Genomic DNA, 24,945 nt, shown 5'->3' with positions numbered 1-24,945 from the left:
ATGTGCCAAAAGGCTTTTGGTTGTTTTTGCTGCAGCAGACTAATGTGGCTACCCTTGCAGATATTGAAAACTGCCCACCAGAGTCTTTCCAGAACTCTTACGAGGTCGTCAGTTGTTGTAGATAAGCACAAGTGGTTTTTAGACCTGTTTCCAAAGAACAACTTCATACCCCATGTTTTCAGGGCACCATCATAATCCCTGGATAGGAAAAGACATGTCTAACATTGTGCATACAGGGTGAGTTAATGTTTCACCATACAGAAAAACAGACCTGACAACCAGTATATACACAGCCTGTAATCACAAAGCAAACAGATGTGCCACACTTTATACACAACAATACATGTGTATTTCTCTGTACGGTGTGTGGGGAGAAGCCCATCGATAATTTAAAATGATGTCACTGGACCCAAGATTTCAACCCACTCTGTAATTCAAACACTTGACACAATTATCATAATTTTGTAAGAGCTTCTCTGCAATACATGTTGCATTATGCAACCATGATTATGGCTTCTTTAACAAACAAGAAACCTCTTAAGGTTCTGACAAATACTCACCTGAGTGAGGTAGATGGAATGTTTAAAGTTCTTGAGGGGGTTTCCTTCCTGTGGCAGCTTAAAATGGAGAGCTGCCTGATTAAGCATTTGGTCATTGCCGTGAGCATGGTGTTGCCGATGCAAGGAGAAATTGCTCACGTAAGACCAGTCCTCCTCAGATGACACCTGTGGTTTAAAAACAAAGTAAAATTTATACACATTCGCAGTCACTAATCTCACATATATTTTCTTTTTTTCTTTTTTGAAAAAAAAATTAGTCATCTCAAAAATTCAAACGATTCCAAAGTACATTTTAGCATAAGGTGTCCCCTAGCAAACTGGACCCCCGTGTTGTACAATGGCTGTTGGGCTGCTAAAGCAAAAAGATGAATCTTATGTGTGGTGCGTTTATACCCTGATCCCTGAGCAAATAACTATTTTTCCTCTCTAATATTCAAGGAGAAAACTGGCCGAAGAATCCTTTTGAGAAATCTATCCCTCAGAGAATTACGCAGATTGCAATACAGTATGCAGCGAACAATATTTTACATCACTCTCTGGCTACAAATACATGCATGATTTATTCTAGCATATATTTCATCTAAGTATGCTTTGTTCAAAGTTTGTACAGCAGTACCTTGGTTTTTGAACAGAATGCGTTCTGAGAGTCCATTCAACTCCCAGAACCGTTCGAAAACCAAAGTGCGGCCTCCAATTGGCAGCCAATCGGAAGCCACACTGGACGTTTGGCTTCCGAAAATCGTTCGAAAACCGGAACACTCACTTCTGGGTTTTGATCGTTTGGGAGCCGATTTGTTTGGGAACCGAGGTGTTCGGCTTCCAAGGTACAACTGTAATCTTAAAGCTGTCACTACCTACATACAGAAAATGTATACATGTACAGATCAGAAAAGAACATGGGGAATAGCAAAGTTTAGACAATGGGTGGGGGATCATAGGCAAAGGTAAAGGTAAAGGGACCCCTGACCATTAGGTCCAGTCGTGGACGACTCTGAGGTTGTGATGCTCATCTCACTTTATTGGCCGAGGGAGCCGGCATACAGCTTCCGGGTCATGTGGCCAGCATGACTAAGTCGCTTCTGGCGAACCAGAGCAGTGCACAGAAACGCCGTTTACCTTCCCGCTGGAGCGGTACCTATTTATCTACTTGCATTTTGACGTGCTTTTGAACTGCTAGGTTGGCAGGAGCTGGGACCGAGCAATGGGAGCTCACCCAATTGCGGTGATTTGAACCGCTGACCTTCCGATCGGCAAGCCCTAGGCTCAGTGGTTTAACCCACAGCGCCACCCGCATCCCTAGTGGCCAAATGCCTGCCCCCCAGAAATCTCCCAAGGCTACACTGTGCCCCCAAATGCTTTTGCCTGGCTGCATTGTCCTTAAACCCTGATAAGCTAAAACCTTTTATCCTTGTGAAGATAAAGTAGGAGGGGAGAATCATGTAAACTGCCTTAAGATCCTTGGCAGAATATCAGGGTAAAACAGCAGCAACATTACAAATACAGGAAGTTCATGGTGCAACTTCGCAATGCCTGTAGAAAAGAATTTTGGGCAGGTCTTTATGCATCTATCCAAGGCAAAACCATAAAAATAAGTTAAAGGCAGAAGTCACTGGTGACGAGAGACACAATCCCCCAAAAAGTGGTACTTAACTTCTTAAGTGTTTTGCTACAGGTTTGTGTCTCGTTTCTTTCAGTGAAATAAAAGTGCTCCCATTGTTCTCTGCATTGTGCCCAGAGCCAAGAATGCGAATTCTTGTCGTCTGATCAAACATGTTCTTTCGTCAGCTAATTGCGCTCCCATTGTTTAGCACACTTAAATGATACTTTTCCTTCCAGGAAGGGAAATTCCCCAAATTGACCCTGGCTTTAAATGCCTTAATACACATGGGGAACACGATTCGCAGGCAGGCTTGTAAAGCACTGTACACAATTACAAACCCGCACACCTCATTTCAAACTGGGACATTCCTGCCAGAATTTAAACTCTTCTAAGTCTCGTTGACGTCGACCGGAGAAAGTTATGCCTTGTTCAGGCTTGTCAACAGCCATGTGCTCACCAAGAACTACCTCCAGGCAACCAGAGAAGAAAGCTTTGCAGAATTCATTTATGAACATTGATCTTTTTTGCCTTTCAGGCCACACACAGCACACACAGTTATGCCCGGGCAAGCAAACAGATGACTACACACTATTTTTGCAGGGCAGCATCTTCTGTGGCCTTGCCAGCAGTGCTGAGCATGTGCATCATTCTCCCACTGGAATCAAAATTTAGGGAAGTCTTTGCACACAGGCTCTCTCCAGACATCCATTTTATGGCACATTTGTGATTATTTGTGCTCATGATGCTATCGGGGCAGTCCTACACAATCCTACTTTCAATACCATTTGTGAATGCAAAAGGTCATACTGCTTCACTTACAGCTAGGAGCAACAACAACAATTTATACCCCACCCATCTGGCTGGGTTTCCCCAGCCACTCTGGGCGGCTCCCAACAGAATATTAAACAGAATAAAACATCAGACATTTAAAACTTCCCTAAACAGGGCTAGCGCATGTCTTGTATAACTTCCACTGGCTTTTCATACCACAAATGTCTTGTGTTGTTGTTGTTTTGGGGGTGGGAATGTCCCAATTTTGTTGCACTTTAACCCTTCCAGACAGCAATAATGTAGCATTGAGGATGCATCACAGAACGACAAACAAAGCAAAATAAATTGACCGCTATTTTTGTGCCAAGGACATGTTGCAGAATATACCCACAATAAAACACCAGTTTAGAGGAGTCCTTGATGTTTAGCAGTTGCTTTAAAATGAAAATTGTATTGCCTTTTAAAAAATAAAAAAATGCAAAGTTACTGGGAGGGAGACAGTGGTAAATGAAGGGTCAGAGCAGACAGAGAGAGAATGTAACCCTCTTATGCCCTACAGTTGTCCCAAGGAAAGCATGTCCTCTTTTTATTTATTTAGAAAATTTATAAACCACTTGAGCAAGGAGCTCCCTAAACAGTGCACTAACAAAATTATATATAAAATCCACAAACAAATTAAAAATAGAGATACATAAAACCACCATCACTGTACACAAAGATAAAACCAATATGACTTTTAAAACAAATATAGGTAACTAAATTATATGTATGGGCAAACTCACCAAAACAAGTAAAGTTTTCTGGAGGTAGAATCTGTTTCTCATGTTTTATTACGCTGCCGCTTTTACAACGACATACGCCGGGTTTTTATTTCTCCGGTCATACAAAATCTTTTAAATGAATCCCTATGCCTTAAATGCCTTGTAGAAGACAGGGACCCTGAGATTACCCTGAAAGTAGCTAAATACTGTGTAGCAGCCATAAAGCTCAGAGAACAAGCGGTGTTATCGCTATGAATAGGGCCCTAAATTGCAATTTTTAGGCCATATTTTAATGCCCCAACTCTAATCTATATATTTTAAATGCTGCTGTATACGTATATATGGTTTTTGCTGTGCAAATTTTAATGTATTATTTTTGTATTGTTGATTTAGTAAGTTGGTCTGTGACCGTAAAAATAAATTCATTCATTCAAGTTAAGTTTTCAGCAAGCATTTAAAACAATTTGCTGCCTATAGGCAACCTGTCAATAGGTAAAGTTCCAAAGCACGGATGTTGCCACACTCAAGTCAACTCCTCACAAATGCAGAACAGACATGACGTGGCTCTTGTAAAAGTGCAATTCAATAGGCACATACAGAGCAAGATTATTTCTCTAAGTAAGCTGGTCCCAAGAGCTAACTTTTGCATTGGGAGGAAATCATCAGCTGGCTTTTCTTAGAATCATAGAATCATAGAGTTGGAAGAGACCACAAGGGCCATCCAGTCATAGAGGTGGAAGAGACCACAAGGGCCATCCAGTCGAACCCCCTGCCAAGCAGAGTATGCAAGAGAGGGAAAGGCTCAAAAGACTTACCTGTGCCAGGGCACTGAAGGAAGGCCAGGACTGAAAGCCATACTCTGAGGCAAATCGTGTTCTGGGGAAGGTGGTCCAATCCCAGCAGTCACTCACATAGTTGTAGTAATGATTATCTCCGAAATGAGTGTCATAAGGAGCATGGGCTAACCAGCCTTCCTTGGCCGATTCCACACCATTGGTAGGGCTGGAGGTAATGAAAGGGCGAGTCTCGTCTTCCTGGGTTTAACAAAACACAATGCAAGGCAATAAATGGAGCTAAGGGCTAATAAAGCATTTCTGATTTATTTATTTTTCAAACTAGTTAAACATCTATGATTTCAAAAAGCAAAAAAAAAAAAAAAAATAAAGCCGGATTCTGAATTGGTGAACGAGTCACGGCTTCATTTCTCACTAGGCTGGATGATTTCTGCTCCGCTTATCACACAAATGAATATCTGCTTCCTGGAGTCAGATGCTCGGCTGCAAAGAAACAAATCTCAGCATTCAAAGGAAAGCAATCTGCTCAGAAAAATATTGCCTTCAGACGGCAAGACAAATACTAAGGAAAGCATTGTGCGTGGTCAATTTATTTTCGTATGAGGAAAAATGTGTGCATTTTAGGGGGGGAATTGGACAGTCAGCTTCCATCCGAAGGCAAAACTGATTCTTTGGACAAATGTTCAAGGTCTTTACAGGCATTTGGCACACAACTGTTTCCCATCTGTTAGGGACAGTCTAGAGGCCCTTCCTCCAGGTTGCGTGTTCTCTGAATGGTTTAATTTTTAAATTTAAATCAATATAGAGAACAAAACAAAACAAAACAAAAGCACAAATAGTACAAAAAACTAAAAGATTTTTAAGGCTGAAATATTTTAGAATTAAAGGAACTGGGAAAATAAAAAGTTCTTCAACTGACATAAAACATTAAAAAAAATATCAAAATCCATAAAACAGGATTTCAAACAGATTGCCCACCTACTGACAGACCCATGGCTCAGTGTGCTTCCACATGTGCACATTCACCCACACTCATCAGCCCTCAACAGCATGGCCAATGGCCGGGGGTGATGGGAGCTCCAACATCTGGAGGCCAACATCTGGATCTCCAACATTATATGTGGCAATTTCCAGTCTGAAATGCTCCACTTGAATGTTGATCACTTTCCCACTGCAGATACCCTGTGCTCACTTTGGAAAGCCAGTCTTCTGCCTAGGGTCTACACCAGTGTTTTTCAACTAGTGTGCCGCGAGATGTTGCCTGGTGTGCCGTGGGAAAAATTGTGTTTATTTGATTCCTATTCAAGAGAATTACTTTATATATAGTCAATATAGGCACAGAGTTAAATTTTTTAACATTTTCTAATGGTGGTGTGCCTCGTGATTTTTTTCATAAAACAAGTGTGCCCTTGCCCAAAAAAGGTTGAAAAACACAGGTCTACACAGTTCTGTGCTGGAGCAGTTATGCTGAACTGGTCTGCAGAGACTCTCCTGGGTTTATTTAGACAGGAATCTGCCCCAGCCCTATCTAGAGATGCCCGGGATTGAATCTGGGACCTTTTGAATGCAAAGGAGATGCTCTACAGCCCCTTCCCAAAAAAGAAGTTTGTAAGAAAAGAGGATATGTGAATATGCACTTCTTATTTGATAGTGGGAGCATCAGGCTTGAGCCAGAGAGCAGTACTTAAGTGGATACACTATCTGCTGACTATAAATGCTGCATAAATGGAATGAGAGGGGGAGGGGGGGGAGAGAGAGAGAGATTAGACTTCTGAGTTCTCTACATTCCAGTCTGCCCATTAAGGGTAGTTAATATTTACCTTGCAGGAATGCTTGCAACTTACAAAACTGGTATGCACAGAGCTAAACGCTGCAAAGTGTGGTGGGGAGACCTGCATCTTCAGCAGTCAAAGATACAGGCCAGAGTTACAGGTACACATGCCAGAGTTACAGGTCAGTTGAGGCTTCCTGGCACATTATCCCTGCCCTTTAATAACTACAGCATTTAGCATAGCAAACGCTAGTGGACACACGACAAGCTTGGTCCTTACTTATCACTCTCATTTCCCCCAAAGCAAGTACTTTTTATCTGTAAATAAATAACCAGGCACTTAAAAAAAATAAGAGTATGTTAATACACATTGCAGGGGTATCACAAACACAGGTGAAATACAGAATATAAAATGGTTGTTAGGGCTGATTTGAGCCCATAAATGGATATACAGAGAAAACAGATGTTTCCAGATGTTTCCAGATTGTGCCTGATGCATCTTTAATGATAAAGATTTGCCTGCAATGTATGCAGACTACAGACACGGTTGCAAACAAGAAGAGTAAAATCAGCAGTTCAGCAGAACTTTCAAAGCCTGCTATCAAAGCTCAACCCTTCATAGCCTTCTGCAAAACAGTACTTACAGCAAGAACAATCTCTCGGATGTTCTTTACATAAAGTGTGACATAATCGTCGGCATAAACGCTCTTCTTTGTGCTTGGAATAGAGAACCAGTTGTATGCAATTGCTGCTTCATTTTCATTGTTCCCGCTCCATAAAATGACAGAAGGGTGAGATTTTAACCGCTTTACCTGAAACGAAAAGCAGAGCTTTTAACATGCAAGTGCTAAAAAATTAAAAATTTTAAAAAAGAGTAAATTCAGAAGTGTTAATGATTAAAGTCCCGGGTATAAAAGGGACATGGTTTTACCAAACGTCTGAATGAATCTACAAATCAGACATGACTTAAAATAATGTCAGCTTCAGGTGTGGTTTCAACTTTCCAAAGGATTCAAGGTTAGGTTTACATGACGTGGCTCTAGGGCTGGTTAAAAATGGCATTCCTAGCTCCATATTTGGAAGGGGAAAACAGAAGAGGGCGCTCTCACTGCACCAGTCAAAAATCAAGAGTGTTACGCAAGGCAGAGAGGCAAAGCGGTACTTCAAACTTCCTTCTGATAAGCCTAACTTGAAATTCTTGAATTACTTTCAAGTTAGGCTTATCAGACATAAATTTGAGCTCCTTCTTGTTCTGAAGGAATTCCTTCAGCACGCAATACTTGAGCGTGAGGGTATTTTATGGTCCGATTCTATGATTCTAACCTAAGAGTGTTCCTGTCCCAGAGCGTGCCTTTGCTGGATGGGATTTCCATCCGTGTTGCACTTGGACCCAGAGGAAGGATGGGATGGGAACTTTCCTCTCCACAACGCATTTAAAGTGCCCTGGCAGCCAATCGTCCCAATGGGTTGTATACTCATCACTTGTCAAGCTGTGCAAACCAGAAGGGAAGATGCGAGAGAACTGAAAAAGGAAGGAAATGAACAGCAATGGCACTAGCCCTGTTCCAGGGATGGTTCTGAATTATACTGGCATACTTCTGACAGCCAAACTGTTCAATGTTCAATCATACAAATTAATCAGCAAGCATTCTTCTATTGTGCATGTGCAACTGTATTATTATTGTTATTATATTTTTATTTATACCTTGCCTTTTTCCCTGACAAGAACAGCTAGAAACACAGGGGGGGGGAATCATTTAAGAACAATTCAACATAGATATAACCCATGAAAACCATGCCACTAATTACAACGAAAATAGCACTGCACCAGCCCTTTTATTAAAAGCAGTCAGTTCCCAAAGGTCTGTTGGAAGAAGAGAGTCTTCACCTGCCAGTGGAAGGGCAGCAAGGAGGGAGCCAGTCTAGCCTCTCTAGGGAAGTAATTCCAAAAGTGGGGAGCAGCCACCAAGAAGGCCCTCTCTCGCTTGCCTGTGAGGGTGGCACGGTTTGGTGCGTCCTGTTTGCTTTGCATCCCACCAGCACCTTGCTTGCCACTTCTGTTTGATTGGATGCACTTAGGAAAATGTCACTGCTCACATGAGCGGGACACAAAAGAGAGCCAGCAGAAAAACAGTGCAATTATTAGTCATGACTAGCTTGTATACAGTTTAGGAGCTTGGCCCTACTGGACTCAATACTATACCTGATGAGTAATTTCGGCTCTTACTGAGTCTAGGAAGCTGTGGTCAGTTGGGTAAAGAGCAACAGCAAACATAAAGTCCTGCCAAATCTAGAGAATGAAGAGAAAAATGAAAGAACTCAACAAGTAGCCAGTTGACAAACAGTCATATAAACAGAGTGTTTATTTTCTAGCTTGTATCACTTAAAAGATTGTGGAGTACTCATTAATACCGCAATCCTATGCACATTTACCTGGGATTGCACCACACCTAACCAGATTTTTTTTTTTAAAGCAACATTCATAATTTATAGAAATTAGGTCTTACTAGTGGTACCGAAAAATGCTGTTAAAATAGTTGCTATCTCAAAATAATAGTCGCTATCCAGGTTTGTTAAAGTGCTGCAAATGACTTCATCTAACTATTTCAAACATGGGAAGCTTTTAGCCTCAACCAGCATTGAGGAAAAGGGTATTCACACATGACATCTTCCTACCACCCACTCACAGGACTCCTGTGCCTTTTGACATTGAAATGGCAGGCAGAAGATCAATCCATACAGCTCCTCCCAGTATGGAGATTCAGTAAGTAGGGGGAGAAGCTTTCCCTGCTGAATTTGCACCCGCCCTGCAGTTGCTAAAGGCACAGCAGACTTGTCTCTCCCTAGAAAGGATCGTTTTTTATTTTTATTTTTACTACAGCAAAGTTCTGTTTCCAGAGGGGTTTTGCTATATGGAAGGGTGGATATGTCTTTGAAAGAGCAAGCCGAATCATTGGACTTGGATGAGATCCAACAGCAAAAAATCAAGCTTTACCTGTTTACATCTTTAATCAGAACTTGGGAAGGTGAGCTTATAGGCTTATATATATCTCAAGGTTATGTAGGAATTATTTCTCTGCACTTTGAAGCAGGTGTCTCCCTGCTAGCCATGTACACAACCTCCTAAAAAAAATGTTCCTCTGGGCCTGAAACTTTCTGTGTTTGGTCTCAAGCCAAAAACTGATTTTTAAGTGTTAATGGTTTCAGAATAATATTAAAGTAGCATTGGCCTCTGGCACCTGGGCTCCTTTTTTTAAAAAAGTACCTGGAGCTGTAACAGCTAAAGGGGAGAAAGGAACAACTGCAGTTACCATTTGTGAACGACACACTGGTTCTAATAAAATATTGTAATGTTCTTTAGACCAGCCTTCGTCATTGTGGCATTCCAAAATACCCAGAGGCCAAAACTCCCAGCTACCAAGGCAGTGCTGGCTGGGACTGATGGGAGTTGTAGTCCAAAACATTTGGAGAGCACCTGGTTGATGAAGGGGGCTTCGGACACAGATATGGCATGAGAAGTGAGTCGCTGGGTGAGGCTGAGCCACTACACTAGCTTCCCAGTGGGGGGGGGGGTCACTGCTACCCAGGAAGCCGCTTCTGTGTGACAAGGGACAAACAGTAAGCAAAAATGCCTCACAATTTTTGCTCCTCCACTTTCCTTTCCTCTTTGGGCAAAATTGGCGGGGGAGGGATTACATTTCCCATAACAGGAGGGTGTACAAACTGCTATGTGAGGCAGTTCTCTATGTGACACAATTCTGTGTCCAGGGCAGCTGTCTACCAGCTCCATCTGGTACACAGGCTGAGACCCCCCACCTGCCTGCAGACTCCCTCGCCACAGTGGTGCATGCTCTGGTTATTTCCCGCTTGGACTACTGCAATGCGCTCTGCGTGGGGCTACCTTTGAAGCTGACCCGGAAACTACAACTAATCCAGAATGAGCAGCTAGACTGGTGGCTGGGAGTGGCTGCCGAGACCATACAACACCGGTCCTGAAAGACCTACATTGGCTCCCAGTACGTTTCCGAGCACAATTCAAAGTGTTGGTGCTGACCTTTAAAGTCCTAAACGGCCTCGGCCCAGTATACCTGAAGGAGCGTCTCCACCCCCCATCATTCAGCCTGGACACTGAGGTCCAGTGCCAAGGGCCTTCTGGCGGTTACCTCACTGTGAGAAGTGAAGCTACAGGGAACCCGGCAGAGGGACTTCTGGGTAGTGGCGCCTGCCCTGTGGAACCCCCCCATTAGATATCAAGGAAATAAACAACTATCTGACTTTTAGAAGACATCTGAAGGTAGCCCTGTTTAGGGAAGTTTTTAATGTTTGAAGTTTTATCGCTGTATTATTATTATTTTCTGTTGGGAGCCGCCCAGAGTGACTGGGGAAACCCAGCCAGATGGGTGGGGTATAAATAATAAATTATTATTATTACTGTGAGGTGGAGGTGTGCAGTCTTTCTCACACGAGTGTCTACAGCAGAAGAAGCACACTTGTGCTTCCCGCTTCCTTTGCCTCGTCACAACATCCAAAGCTGCTTCAACAGACTCTCCCAATATCCCTATTTTCTGGGGACAGTCCCAGATTTAAAGAAGCTGTCCTGGTTTCTGATTTGATCCCAGAATGCCCCCTTTTTCCTTAGGGTGCCCCTATTTTAATTAAAAAAGAAATGTTATGCAACCCACGAACCAAGGGGATAACATCTGAAGGCAGCCCTGAATAGGGAGGTTTTCCCATGGTTAATGTTTTATTATGTTTTTATATATGTTGGAAGGTGCCCAGAGCGGTTGGGACAACCCAGTCAGATGGGCGGGTTATAAATAATAGAATGTCCCCATTTTCATCAGAGAAATGTTGCAGTGTGTGCTGTAAGTTATCAAGGCCACACTGGCCACACATGGAAGAAAGAATCACGAGTCCTACCTTTCCCCTAGGCTTACCTAGAGGAAGAAATCAAGACTGGGACTTGTATCTATACTGAGGGACACCTGTTCTCTGCATCTCAGAAGGTTCCATAACCTTTTGACAAGGCCCATTTGGGGGCATGGCAGTTAATTTGATTTAGTTTCACTTTCTTTCTTGATTATTGCTAGGAGTTGCTAATTCTGCCCAAATGGGAGGAAAGCATGCCTTGGTCCTAATCAAGTTTTCAACCCCGTTCTAGTGTTGTCCATCTACCACAGTATCTAACCCTCCATTTGCAATACACTGAGCACTTCTGTTATCCTAATCTTTCTAAAAACAGAATGTCGCTACAACCTAAAGCCTGGAAACCTAAGTTTACAGTCTGGCAGGATGCCCAAATAGATGGGCTTTTTACTTGTGGTGTGACCTAGAAAGAATCACAGAATTGTGGAGCTGGTCACCTCTTCCAACCCCCTGCAATGAAGGAACCTTTTGCTCAATGTGGGGCCCAAACCCACGACTCTGAGATTCAGTGAATCATGCTCTAACAACAGAGCCACCTCAGGGAGGGGTAAACAGCCTGATCCAGCACATCTTTTCAAGGTTACCGGTTAATGGGGAAGGGGAAATAAAAAGCTATTTGCAGATCTATTTCGTATGTCAGCTTTAAATATTAGGGCTTGCTGAGTATTGCTTTTTCTTTTTTCTTTACCATGATTCCTAGTTCATTGCATATTTCATAGAACTCATCTTGCTCATATATGCCTCCTCCCCATACGCGGAGCATATTCATGTTGGCATCAACCGCCGACTGCAAGAGGATCCTTAACCTGTCAAAATACAAGTGGAACTAGAAGTTAAGCAGATCTGCAGTAGGAGCGAGACCAAATTGGTTGCAGAGAGGGCTTAAGGAAACCTAGCTGGACTTCACTTGAAAGAGTGCAATACTGTAGTTTAAATGGTGTGCTCAGGATTAGCCAAAGCAAACTGAAGGGAGCCGTTCAGCAGAAGCAGAGTGCAGATATAGCTATATTTTAATTGTGGTGCGACCTAGAAAGAAGTTCAGAATTGTAGAGCTGGAAGGGACCATGGGGTCATCTATTCAAACCCACAACTCTGGCCCCAACAACATCAAACAACATCTCAGGACTATTTAATTGCTCATCTTCTAACATTGTGTATGCCAACAGTGCCCTTCAGCTCTCTATATTGGACAAACAGGCCAAACCCTACGCCATAGGATAAATTGACATAAATCTGATATCAGGAATCACAAGACAGAGAAACCAGTAGGAGAACACTTCAGTCTCTCAGGACATTCTATAGAAGATCTCAAAGTAGCTGTCTTACTACAAAGGAATTTCAAAAACAGACTGGAAAGAGAAATTGCTGAATTGCAACTAATTACCAAACTTAAAATTACCAAACTTAAAACCATGGAGAGACCTGGTCTGAACAAAGACATTGGATTCTTATCTCATTATACTTGACAAAGCTATCTTTAGCCATCTCACCCCTTGCCTTTTCCTGTAAGACCAACTGCAGTCATTAACAGTCGTCAACAGGTTTTCCACACCTATCAGCCAATCACCCATTCCCACCACCCTTCTGAGTAATACCCCTCCCCACTCTCTAACTATATATAAGGGTCTGGTGACTTCTGTTTCAGTGTATCTGAGGAAGTGTGCATGCACACAAAAGCTCATACCAAGAACAAACTTAGTTGGTCTCTAAGGTGTTACTGGAAGGAATTTTTTAATTTTAATTTTGTTTTGACTATGGCAGACCAACACATGGCTACCTACCTGTAACCACAACTCTGAGATTAAGTGAATCATGCTCTACCAACAGAGCTAGGTCCATGTTTAGATTTGCCTGCATGTGGAAAACAAATATTTGAGGCATATGGATAAGCTAAGGGCCTTCTTCCTGGCATGCTAACTGTTCATCTGCAAGGAGCTACTGAGATGGGATCTCTTCTAAAGAAGCAATCTCCACATTGATTCTCAACTAATATAGTCCTGTAAAAGAGCTACATTCTCATGGCCAAAAGCCCTACTCAGTATCGGTAGGCAAAAGTAAATTCTTTGCACCCATGTAATAATAATAATAATAATAATAATAATAATAATAATAATAATAATAATAATAATAATAATAATAATAATAATTTATTTGTACCCCGCCCATCTGGCTGGGTCTCCCCAGCCACTCTGGGCGGCTTCCACCAAACATTAAAATACATTTAAAATATCACAGTTTAAAAACTTCCCTAAACAGGGCTGCCTTCAGGTATTTTCTGAATGTCAGGTAGTTGTTTATTCCCTTGACTTCTGATGGGAGGGCGTTCCACAGGGCGGGCGCCACTACCGAGAAGGCCCTCTGCCTTCTCGTGAATGGTTGAAAACCAGCCACCCAAACTCTCACCTTTTAGAGGTCACTCTGTCTTGAAAAGAATCAGCTGGAATCCAGTTGGAACCCTTCATAAAAATAGGGAGTCCATTGATTCTGAAATAAAAACTCAAACCAGGTGAGCCAGGAATGGGCTCTTCTACAAGTTCTATTGTTCGAAAATAAACCTGGGGAGAAATTAAAATGTGAAAAGTTTTACAACAGTCACAGATATTAAATAAACCTTTTCCATCAGGATCAGTCAGGAAACCCATATTTCCCTGCATATTTTTGCCTTTTTTCTTATATAAAATATGGGGGGGGGGGGTGTAACCTGTTTGCAAGATTAATGAAAGTGTTTCTTGTGTATAGGGTGCATTTATTTTAATTTGAGAAAGAGACTGCTGGAAGATTTTAGTGCCTCTTATCCAAACACACACCCCTCCAACAGACAGCGTGGATTAGTGCTGCAAACACCCACACGGTTTGCTTTTGATTACTGAGAGAGAAATTTAATGAAACTACGAGGCTGAACACTGATTGTAATCAAACTCCATTTACAGAAAGAGGCTACACACACCCAAGGCCAGATTAAAAAGGGGCCCAAGTCTCTTCACTAATTCCGCTTCTGATAGAGATCTGCTTCACTAATTCTGCTGCTTACAGACGAGCGGACAGAAAAACAGCTATAACATAACCATTGTGCCCATGTTCTGCTTGTGGGCATCCCTTAAACATCTGGCTTCCCCCCCCCCCGTAAAAAGAGGATGCGGCAGAAGACAGGCCTTTCATCTGATGAAGCAGAGCTCTTCTTAAATTCTTGTAACAAAGCAAGCTAACTCACAGCAGAACGGAATCTTTTAATTTGGGAACTTTCAAGGAGCAGATGAATGAATAAGACACGCTTCCATTTCAGTAAGTGAGCTCGTATTAGGACAAGGGGTGCCTTACAAGCTTGGACTACAGTTCCCATCATCCCCGGCCACTGGTTCTGCTAGCCAGGGATGATGGAAGTTGTAGTCCAACAACAGCTGGAGACCCAAGTTTGGGAAGCCCTGTTCTACACCAAGGATGAGGAACCTGTGGCTCTCCAGATGTTTGCTGCTGCACTCCAACTCTCATTATTCTGGGCCATTCATGTTGGCCTGGGGCTGATAGGAGCTGAAGTCCAACAATATCTGGAAGACCACAGGTTCCCCATCCTTCCTCTATGTAAAAAAATAATAAAAAACAGGTCTCAGGGATGCTGCACTCAAGACCATATCTTGTTAAGGCTAAATAGACACAGTCCGCTCAAATAAATACTTTTCACACTTGATCTCTGTGAAAGTTAATGTGGTATTAAATTGAGGGCAAGGTGTCCCAATGAACTCTTGTGGGTCTTTTAAAGGGCAACGCTGACCAGCTTGCCGCGATGTGCCCTTTTCAAAGTGTTTTCTTTGCCTGCCTTGGAAATAGGCTGTCGGGAGACAACTCTCGATAACTAGGCATGCAGCTAAAGCTGGCTCATGTGCGGAGCTTGAGCTAAAAGCCACGCTGCAACCTCAAAAGCTTTGCTTTCTGACAAGGTGGCTCTTGAGTCCAGAAAGATATGCAGTAATGTAGGGCTTATCTCCGGTTTACACCGTCTACAATCCATCGAGCCAAAGGCAGCCTACCAATAACTCAGCAACTTTCAGTTTTTGCTGCCTGCCTAGAACTGCAAAAGAGAGATGGACTGTCAAGCATCTGGGAAACAGTGGAACAATATTGGTGAGTGCTATTTTTGCTATGTACTTCAGAAGTACTTCCCTGGCTCATCTTGCCTTGGGGGCTACTTGATGTAGAAAAAAATAATAATAGGAGGCAAAACAAAGGTGTGCAAAATTGTGCAAGGTGTGAAGAAATTGGATAGATAGAGGAATCTTTTTCTCCCTCTTTCAGTGCCCAGGGTTGACCAGCAAAGCTGAACATTGGGAGAATTTAGGACAGGCAAAAGTTAGGACTACTTCACACAGCACATAATTTAACTACGGAATTTGTTGCCATAAGATAGTCACCAGCATGGATCACTTTAAAAGGTGGTTAGTAAAAGAAATGCCTATAAAGGTTTGATAAATAAAAGGTGCTTAGATAAATTAGATAAATAAATGGCCACTAGTCAAGATGAGTATAATAGCAACTCCAGTTTCAGAGGCAGTCTATCTGAATACCAGTCACTGGGGAACGATGATCAGCAAGGACTATTCTCATCATGTCCTGTTTGTGGGCTTCCCATGGGCATCTTGTTGGCCAATATGGGAAAAAGGATGGTGGAACTAGATAGGCCTTTGGTCTGATCCAGCAGCACACGGCTTATGTTCCTGAAGAGGAATACTCCAGTTTTCCTGCTGAGTTTCCTTTCAAACTTACAACTTCCTCCCTTTTTTAAGTCATTCGCTTTTCTTATCAGCACAAGGTCTTTGGGCATGAAGCCAAGCAGTCTCTTTCAAGAGCTGCTAATAATTTCCTAGAATCCCAAGGTAAAAACTTTTTGTTCAATTGAAATGTGTTTTCTTTCAAAAGAAAAAGGATTCATAAAGTGATCCGTATTTTTTTAAAAGGAAATTAATAAGTAGTGCTTTCCATATAGTTAACTACCGATCTGTTCAGATAGGTCTCCAATCGATGAAAATACTTTTATTTTATTTGGACATATATTACTCCCCAAATAGAAAAAAAAACACATTTTATAGTCCTTTCTGTTTTTTAAACAACTGCATTCAGAGGTCTTTGGCACTTGGAAGGGAGATACAACTAATACACAAAGTTGCTATTTTTAACAGCAGATGGGAACTGTTTTTTTTCCTTTTAACTTCACAACAAAGAAAGTCTATTGTTCAGGAAATCATTAACCACCAGCTTCCTTGTATAGTGAAAAGAAAATGTGTATCTTATCAACTATGCCTACAGCTAGGAGAGCACAGCATTTCCTGGAACTTAAGCGAAAAACAAGAGTCAAATACAACAGACTGTTGCCCTTTCCTCCCTAAATTAAATAATATACTTATTAATTCTCTCCGCTACCAGAGATGAACTGCACTCATGAATAGAGATTTAAGTTATCCTTTCACTTGCCATTCCCATGCACCAAAAGGACTCCTGTGTTCTGCAAAGTTACTAATTAGGGTGCTTTAAGTCAGCAAATTATTATTGTTAAAGAATACTAAAGTTGACAAGAGGTGTCTCAAATTTCATTTACTGTATCTAAAGTTTCAATGCATCACAACTAAACACTGCTTGAGAATTTCCACTGCGCAATTTCCTATCAAAATCACTAGATTTCTGTTTGCAGATCCGTACTGCAGATGCCATCTGCTGAGAGTCCAAGGCTCAGAAATGACATGAACTTGAGAATTTGGAAAACCCAGCTGTAAACGTTTTCCTCTTGAATTTCAAAGATGTTGTGAATTTGTCTTCGAGTCTGGCTGGCAGTGCAGGTGCTACACAGAGAGGGCAGCTAACTGCCAGTAGAATAGTTTGTGCCATCTTCTGATAATTTAAGACCAGGGCTAATCAGAGTGGGTGGGCAGGAGGGCTGTTTGACCTGAGCCTCAAGCTCAAAAGGGGCCTCAGATTTAGACACTTATGGGGGGCGGGGGGCGGGTTGGCATTTGATACGTTTTGCAACCTGTTTTTATGCACATTGGACCAAAATGTGACACACTCTTAAGAACATAGCAAGAGTCTGTTCAGTCAGGCCAATGGCCCAACTAATCAGGCATTCTGTTCTCACAGTGGCACAACAAGATGCCTGCAGGAAACCCACAAGTAGACCCCTCTTGTGTTTTCCAGCAACTGCTATTCAGAAGCATTACTGCTTCCAACTGCGGAGGCAGAGCACAGCCATCATGGCTAGCGGCTTAAGAGCTGCAAATTTAAGCAAATGAGATGGTATTGTCGGGATACATAGAATGTTGTGTAGCCTAGTAAGTCTGCAGGCTTGAGCTTGCATGTAAAGTAAAAGAAGCTGATGCAATAGGCCTACAAACCTTGCTGTGTCAGAGTGACTCAGCAAGAGTGGGCCGACAGGTGATTGGCTGTTGTATTGTATTAAAGGGGAACCTGTTAAGCAGGGTGTGGTGGTGTAGAGTGGAGTCAGAGAGTGAGAGTGAAGTTGTCCTACTTGTCTGAACTGTCTGTATGTATATAGCTCACAATAAAATAATACTGCACTAAAGAACCTGTGGCTTTTGCACTTCTCTGCTACAACACCGTGGAGTAATCCGCGACAGATATTTAGTAAAAGATTGCATCATCTTAAATAGTCCGCAATATTACACAAAAGATAGATTATTTTCCTTAATAACTAGAGCATTTACACGGGGGATGCTAGAAAAGCATTTGTTAAAGAGGAAAAAATACTAACATTAAGTCCCAGGCTTTTTTAATGTCTTGTTTTGTTTCCATGTGTCATCCTTTTTATTATTATTATGGCTAGTGGACTCAAAAGCTGGAAGTAGCCCAGGATTCTCCTGCTCTCTTCTTTAAAAAAATATTTTATGGGATGCATGATAACACAGCAAAACAAACAAAATTATTGCCATGTCAGATTACCCCCATAGTTCTTTTCCTCCCTTTTTTTTTTTAGCCTGGGATCCTCTGGACTTCTGGGAGGGCCTGTTTTGGACCTAAAGCCTTCAAGCCTGCTGAAAACCACTTCCATGTGGAGGAGCTCCATGTGAGGGCTGTAGTGTTTGCTTATCACACTAACTGGCCTGATCACCTAGAGAGTTTCCACCCCAGTGGGTGCTAGGAATGTGCCTTGGTGGTCACTTGGAGCCTCTGGAGAGCTTCTGCCAGTCGTGTCTAGTGTGCTAGACAGACCAATGGTCAGACTCAGCATAAGCGAACTTCCTGTGTTCCAGACTTGACATACCTTAGAAAGCTTCTCAATCTTGCAACCTCCCTCTGCAATGAATGTAGTTGTCATGTTGTACCCAGTCTGGTTCCCATGTCCTCTTGGCCACCAAGTCTCCAGTGCTGCAGCCTTTTTCCCCAAAAAGAAAAGCAGCAAATGAAATTAAAATTTAAAGAGTCCAGAAAAGATTACAGTGGAACCCCGGGTTGCGGACGTTCCGAGTTAAGAACACCTGCAACCCGGAATAATATATTATTATTATTATTATTATTATTATTATTATTATTTGTACCCCACCCATCTGGCTGGATTTCCCCAGCCACTCTGGGCGGCTTCCAACAAAAATCAAATACATTAAGCGTTTCCGGAACATGTGTGACCCCCGAATGCACAGAAGCGCTCAAATCGTGCTACTCCCGGTTTTTCAGGGGGGGGGGGTTCGTGCATTCGGGATACGCACGCCTTCGTTACGTACGGCGACCCGGAACAGATGGCGTGCGTAACCCGGGGTTCCACTGTACATTGATAGCACGAAGCGCTTAAGTTAGCTTTCTTCAAATAGCGAGCCAAGAACCATCAAGGGGAGGCAAGAGTTTATCTGGAGCAGAGAGAAAGCCTAGCTGCGCAGATGCCCAGGCAGAACCAACCCAACTCTCCCCCGATTCGCACCCACAGCCCTGCCCTTGCTGCCAACCTACACTGCCCCAGCCTTCTCCAGGTAAGCTGCAGCAATACCAGTGTCCAGAGGAGGGGGGCTCTGTCCAATGCATCGGCCATTAGTGGTCTGCAATATGGAGTTATAAAAGATGTTCTCCCTACATTATTCTCCCCAGAACCCACCCAAGCTATGTAAAGCAATACAATGCTGATATTCAGGGCAAGCAGTTTGCCCTGAACTTGAGCCCTTTAGCATGTTAGAGAAAGAGTTCTAGGATGGGGGGAGGTGTGTGTTCTTCAAGCCTCAAACAATGTAGGGAGCATGAAGTATGGAACAGGATCACTTCTATCTGAGGCTGAAGATACACTCCAACGTGTTATTGTTGGTTCCCACTTCTGTCACCATCGGCAATCATTCATAGAGCATTTTTTTTTTTGCATGAAAATTGCACTGTGTTTTGTGGGTCACTGTTCCAGACATGCTGTGCAAAAGGCCATTTGCTTGCAAAGCTCCCATTCATTTCAGTGGGTCATTTTCAATGGGGCTTGAACAGATGTTCCCAGGAGATGCTCCTCAGTGCATCCAGAAGCAATATACTGTATCCGATCCTTTCACAAGGGAATCAGCCCCACCCTGTTTTATTAGCATACTACACGATTCTATAAAAACGACTGTTGAGTTTTCACAATTTGGTTGTCTTTCTGCTGCTCCATTTCTACCTAAATAAAATAAGCCGCTTATTTTCAGACAGCAGCGACAGCTCACTGTTGTGCGGGTGCACAATTTTTGTCAATTACTGGGTACAGCAAAATCTCTAAAAGGTAATAAGGGTGCACAAACATCGAAACAGATGGATCGGTGTTGGACACGTTAATGCATCAAGTGAGCATTTCACCAAGAGAAAGCAAGTACAGAGGAAACAATTTAACAATATGATTTGTCATGCCTGTTACCAAGGCATGATTACATAGCTGAGCCCCTAATGTTCCACCTTTCATTCTCTGAAATTGCTTCCAACGGCAGCATGCAAAATGCCCATGAATTCCTAGCGCAGGGAACGAAGCATTATTAATATGCATCTTCCACTGGGCTATGTGAAATGCAGAGCAGCTTTAGAAGCAAAGGCACTGCGGGAGGGTATTCATTGGCTGGTAGTGATGTCATATCCCCACTCACCCATTTGCTATTTCTTAGCTGGAAAACACTATGTGCACTCAATTTTGGTGGGGGGTGGGGTGGGAATTACACATTTTTAAGAAGGCTGCAGTCAGCTCTCACAGCCCCAGCTTTGAAACACTGCCCAGAGATGACTTTTGCAGCTTCAATAGTACATTTCCTATTGTTTTAATACACGCAATCCAACAACATAAATCAGGGACTCGAGGCTGCCTTCAGTCCACACACACACACACACACACACACACCCTCTTGATTGCTTTCTAATCAGAATGCAAGATCACGGGGTCAGGAAAGATAATCTGCCGTGGGGCAGGCAAGTTGAAAAATACACACGGTGTTACTAGGACGCTACAGCCCATCCAATAACCATGGGTAAGTGGTTCTGAGTTCTTGGGTGGGAGATCAGGGTTCAAGGCTCATGGCTTTTTGAAGGTGTAAGGAACCTGTGGCCCTCATTGGACTCCAACTCCCATCAGCCAATGGGCAAAGATAACATATTGGGAGCAGGGGCATAGGTTCCCCACTCCCGGCTTTGAGTTATCCGGCTTCTCCTATTACCCCTGCATTTGTGCCTTCAAAATTATTATTTAGAAATTAGCAATAATAGGTTTTGTTTTGGGTTGGGGGTTTTTTTACCCATCACCTGTGGCCAGCTCTGAAGCCATGTGTAGAGGTAGCTGCAGAAGGAATGACATCGTCCTCCTTTCAATTCAAAGCAAGTCCAGTGCTTAATAAAAGCTTGCACTGGTTGTCTATGTGCTACTGACCTGACTGCTTACTGACCTACAAGGTTCTTATATTAATTTACAAGGCCTGCAACTTGGGTCTAGGCACCCACAATTCTTCTATTTCACTACCTACTGAAAACATTTCTGTTTCATCAAGCATTTATATACAGTGAACGCTCGGGTTGCGAATGCGATCTGTGCAGGAAGCACGTCCTCAACCCGCAGCGCTGCATCTGCACATACGCGGGTCGCGATTCAGTGCTTCTACACATGTGCAAAGCGTGATTTAGTGCTTCTGCGCATGCTCGAGTGCCCAAACTTGGAAGTAACCCGTTCCGGTACTTCCGGGTTCAACGTGGAGCACAACCTGAAAACGCATAACCCGCAGTGTTCTCAACATGAGGTATGACTATAGACTTAATTTGATTCAGTACTGGTCATTTGTTTCGTATTTTATAATTACATGACATCTTGATGCTTGTATTTCACAACACCATTTTCTTTTTGAATGAGCTGCGGTTAAGAAATACTCCAATAAATAAATTCCTTAAGGACTATCTGATTCCTTATATACCTTCAGGGGAGCCCCAACAGTAGCATTCCATGTCTCGGGCACATGCCCCACATCCAGCAGGACAAATAATGAGTGTTAAGGCAAGAACAAAACTTGGCCACAGCTGATGGTTTGTCTAGAGTGAGGCAAACCAAAAGTTTGGTAAGTGTTGCAGCAGCAGCAGGACCACAGGAAGGAGCAAAGCAGCTGCAATCTCTGCTGCAGGTTTACTTACAGTTAGCCAAAGTTTGCAAACCTGGCCAACGTATGTTCAGGACGGCACATTATTGCTGCATATTTGCTCACCTATAGTGAGCACAATCTTGCCTAGGCAACCAAACAGGGAAACTTTTATAAAAACCAGAAGTCCTAGCTCCTTCCTTGCCTCCTTGCTGATGGACAACACAGGTCAAGCCAAATTAAGTTAATGAAAAGGATAGGAGCACACGCTTAATTCTCCCACTGAAAACCACAGTATATTCCCTTGCATGAATTAGGCCCACAGACTTCCCATATATGGGTGTGCAAAACAGCAGGACTTTTTTGTGGTTGAGTAACATTTTGGCCTTATTGGTGCAAACCCATACACAGCATTGATTTTCACACAGGAGGAAATAGTTTTGCATTCAGCAGGACTGGCCCTCACCTTACTTATGTTTACGAGCAGCACAGTGCTGCCTTCACCAGGACGAAGCTCCACTGTGAATGTCTGCTGCGTCTGCAGCTCAGGAATGCTCACAGTCGCGAGAGCAGCAACTGGCTTTGAGCTGATGACATCAAAATCCAGCTCTATTTTGAGACTCCACTGCTGAGTGTTTTGCACTGAACGAAACAAAAACAAAGAAGGTTGTTGGGAGCAGGCAGATTGGACGCATACCATTAGTCACCTGTGATCTAGAAGGTTACGTCTGTCTTCACACTTAGGGAGATCTGGGTTCAAATTCCCATACAACAGCGTGACACCAACAGGAGGACCAAAGGGAAGACACAGATCTTGCTATCCACATCACATGGGGTCGTTTTCACGAGGATATAATTGTGATGATAAAGAGGGTGGCATGCATCCCACCCAGAGCTCCCTGCAGGAAGGTCAAGACATAAATATAGTAGATCAGTGTTTCCCAAACTTGGGTCTCCAGCTGCTTTTGGACTACAACTCCCATCATCCCTAGCTAGCTGGGCCAGTGATCAGGAATGATGGGAATTGTAGTCCAAAAATAGCTGGAGACCCAAGTTGGGAAACACGGGTCTAGATGCATCTGGACTACAACCTGCACCATCTCTTACCATTGGTCAAGCTAGCTGGAGCTGATGGGTGTTGGATTCCAACATCTGAAGGACACCAGCCAGTCAGACGTTATATGCAACCAGAAGCTAGTCACAGAAATTTACTCAACTGCTACTACCACAGAAGCTCCTACAGATGAACCCATGTGGTAGCTGGCTCATACTAACATTCTCCTAACATTGTGGTAGCCTTCCTACCTGCTAGCCAACATTTACACAGAGTGGTCAGGCAGGTACTCCAGCTCCCCTAGCAACTGCCTTTAATTCAATAAAGATGCCTGCCTCACTCTTCAAAAACTGCTGTACAAAACTAGCCATACTTTCACAGGGGGCCTCAAGTCTAGAACGTCTGTTAACATACACCAAGATGTCCAAACACAAAATTTTACAGTGGTGGTAGTTTAATGTATATAGAGAATCAGGTTTGTTTGTTTTTTGAAGTTTCGCTTATGTAGCACCACTGACACAAAGTTAACCCTGGTAAAACAGGTTGGGGATACTTATTTTCCCACCAGCTTGCAAGAAAGTAAGGTAGCCATTTCATAACAGCAAGGACTCTGGAGAAACAAGAGTGTCACGGTTGTTTACCAAGGGCTTTCCCCATCTGTCACCTTTTGCTTTTATTTGATCTACATTCGAACACAGCTGTTTTGGGGAAAGATCACAATTTCGGGATAGAATAACCATTTCTGCATGTTGAACAAATGCTTCATTCAGAGAAAATGCATGGAATTCGTATCTGCTGTAGGCCTATGAAGTGAGTGGAATTGAGACTGGGGAATGAATTGAGCCCATTGTGTCTGGATTTGGTGGGGTCTACAGTTGTTTCTCTTTGGCCACTCAAGTGTGCTGGCCACATCAGCATGCCCGGTAAGAGGAGGTCTCCTGCAGGATCACAGAGCATTTGCCGGCTCAAAGAATCATGACTCACTCAAAGAGTATTCCCAGAAAGGGCTCCTTCAAACTTCCTACTATGCTTGAATAAACCACTTGCCTCTTGCCAAAGCTTCACTTCACCATCTCCTTGGCATATAATAGGAGAAACCTGCATATCAGAAAATGCAGGAAGCCAGATGCCCTTTTTATTGCCTGAGTGGCTGAACTGGTATAAGAAATACAGCAGCAGAAATACAGTCCCTCTTCCCCCAGAGCAAATGCAACAAAGACATCCATGTCTCCTTGAGTTTGTCTTATATGCGAAGCCACAGATCATGTCTTAGAAATGGTTCTCAGATTCAACTCACCCAATCAAATTAAGGAATATGGCTAAGTTAGATAAATTAATTTCAGCAGGTCTGCTCTTGAGTAAAATTTAGACGCATACAACCCCTTGTCTTAACATGCAGTAGAATGAGGCAAGAGATGGGATGGTGGACCACTTCATACTGCAGGTACAGAGACACCTATTTGAATGTTTTATGTTAAAAATCTTGCAAAGATAAAACCAGAACAGCTGGGAAGAAGAAGAAGAAGAAGAGTTTGGATTTGATATCCCGCTTTTCACTACCCAAAGGAGTCTCAAAGTGGCTAACATTCTCCTTTCCCTTCCTCCCCCACAACAAACACTCTGTGAGGTGAGTGGGGCTGAGAGACTTCAAAGAAGTGTGACTAGCCCAAGGTCACCCAGCAGCTGCATGTGGAGGAGCGGAGACCCGAACCCGGTTCCCCAGATTACGAGTCTACCGCTCTTAACCACTACACCACACTGGCTCTCCCACTGGGCTTCTCCCTGATCTGCTAGTTTTCTGTGTGCATGGTTCTGCTTTTCATTATGAGGAGTAGTATTCAAAATAGGAATCCTTCCCCTCCTATAGGCTGAAATGGCACAATTCATTCTACCAGTGGGACCTGAGTTTCCTAGTGAATCCTAGTGGGAAATGTATAGGCTCACAGGGAAGGTCACCGTTAACTTTTCCCACTGCTTACCAAGCCAAGGTTGCTGCTCCAGCCTCTTAGCCCTCCTCTCAGTGTGGAGCCAGTGTGGTGTAGTGGTTAACAGTGGTAGACCCGTAATCTGGGGAACCGGGTTCGTGTCTCCTTTCCCTTCCTCCCCCACAACAAACACTCTGTGAGGTGAGTGGGGCTGAGAGACTTCAAAGAAGTGTGACTAG

General features: G+C 43.1%; 1 protein-coding gene across 3 annotated transcripts in view; it reads right to left on the bottom strand.

Moving 5' to 3' along the window:
• The window catches only part of MANBA (mannosidase beta), a 53,290-nt gene that overhangs the window by 6,270 nt on the left and 22,075 nt on the right, over positions 1 to 24,945 (bottom strand). For 2 of the 3 annotated variants that reach the window (XM_033160379.1, XM_033160380.1), the window contains exons 6-13: positions 22,194 to 22,369; positions 18,448 to 18,558; positions 13,587 to 13,738; positions 11,872 to 11,989; positions 8,461 to 8,547; positions 6,902 to 7,069; positions 4,508 to 4,726; positions 561 to 725 (exon numbers count right to left, since the gene is read on the bottom strand). In XM_033160379.1, the coding sequence (XP_033016270.1) occupies positions 561 to 725; positions 4,508 to 4,726; positions 6,902 to 7,069; positions 8,461 to 8,547; positions 11,872 to 11,989; positions 13,587 to 13,738; positions 18,448 to 18,558; positions 22,194 to 22,369 (1,196 nt within the window). The remainder of the gene's footprint in view (positions 1 to 560; positions 726 to 4,507; positions 4,727 to 6,901; positions 7,070 to 8,460; positions 8,548 to 11,871; positions 11,990 to 13,586; positions 13,739 to 18,447; positions 18,559 to 22,193; positions 22,370 to 24,945) is intronic. The other variant, XM_033160381.1, reaches the window with a different exon arrangement.

Source organism: Lacerta agilis, chromosome 9 (assembly GCF_009819535.1).
Source record: "Lacerta agilis isolate rLacAgi1 chromosome 9, rLacAgi1.pri, whole genome shotgun sequence".
NCBI lineage: Eukaryota > Metazoa > Chordata > Lepidosauria > Squamata > Lacertidae > Lacerta > Lacerta agilis.
Note: the sequence above shows the minus strand (reverse complement) of the source record. Positions and strands in the feature narration are given on the sequence as shown.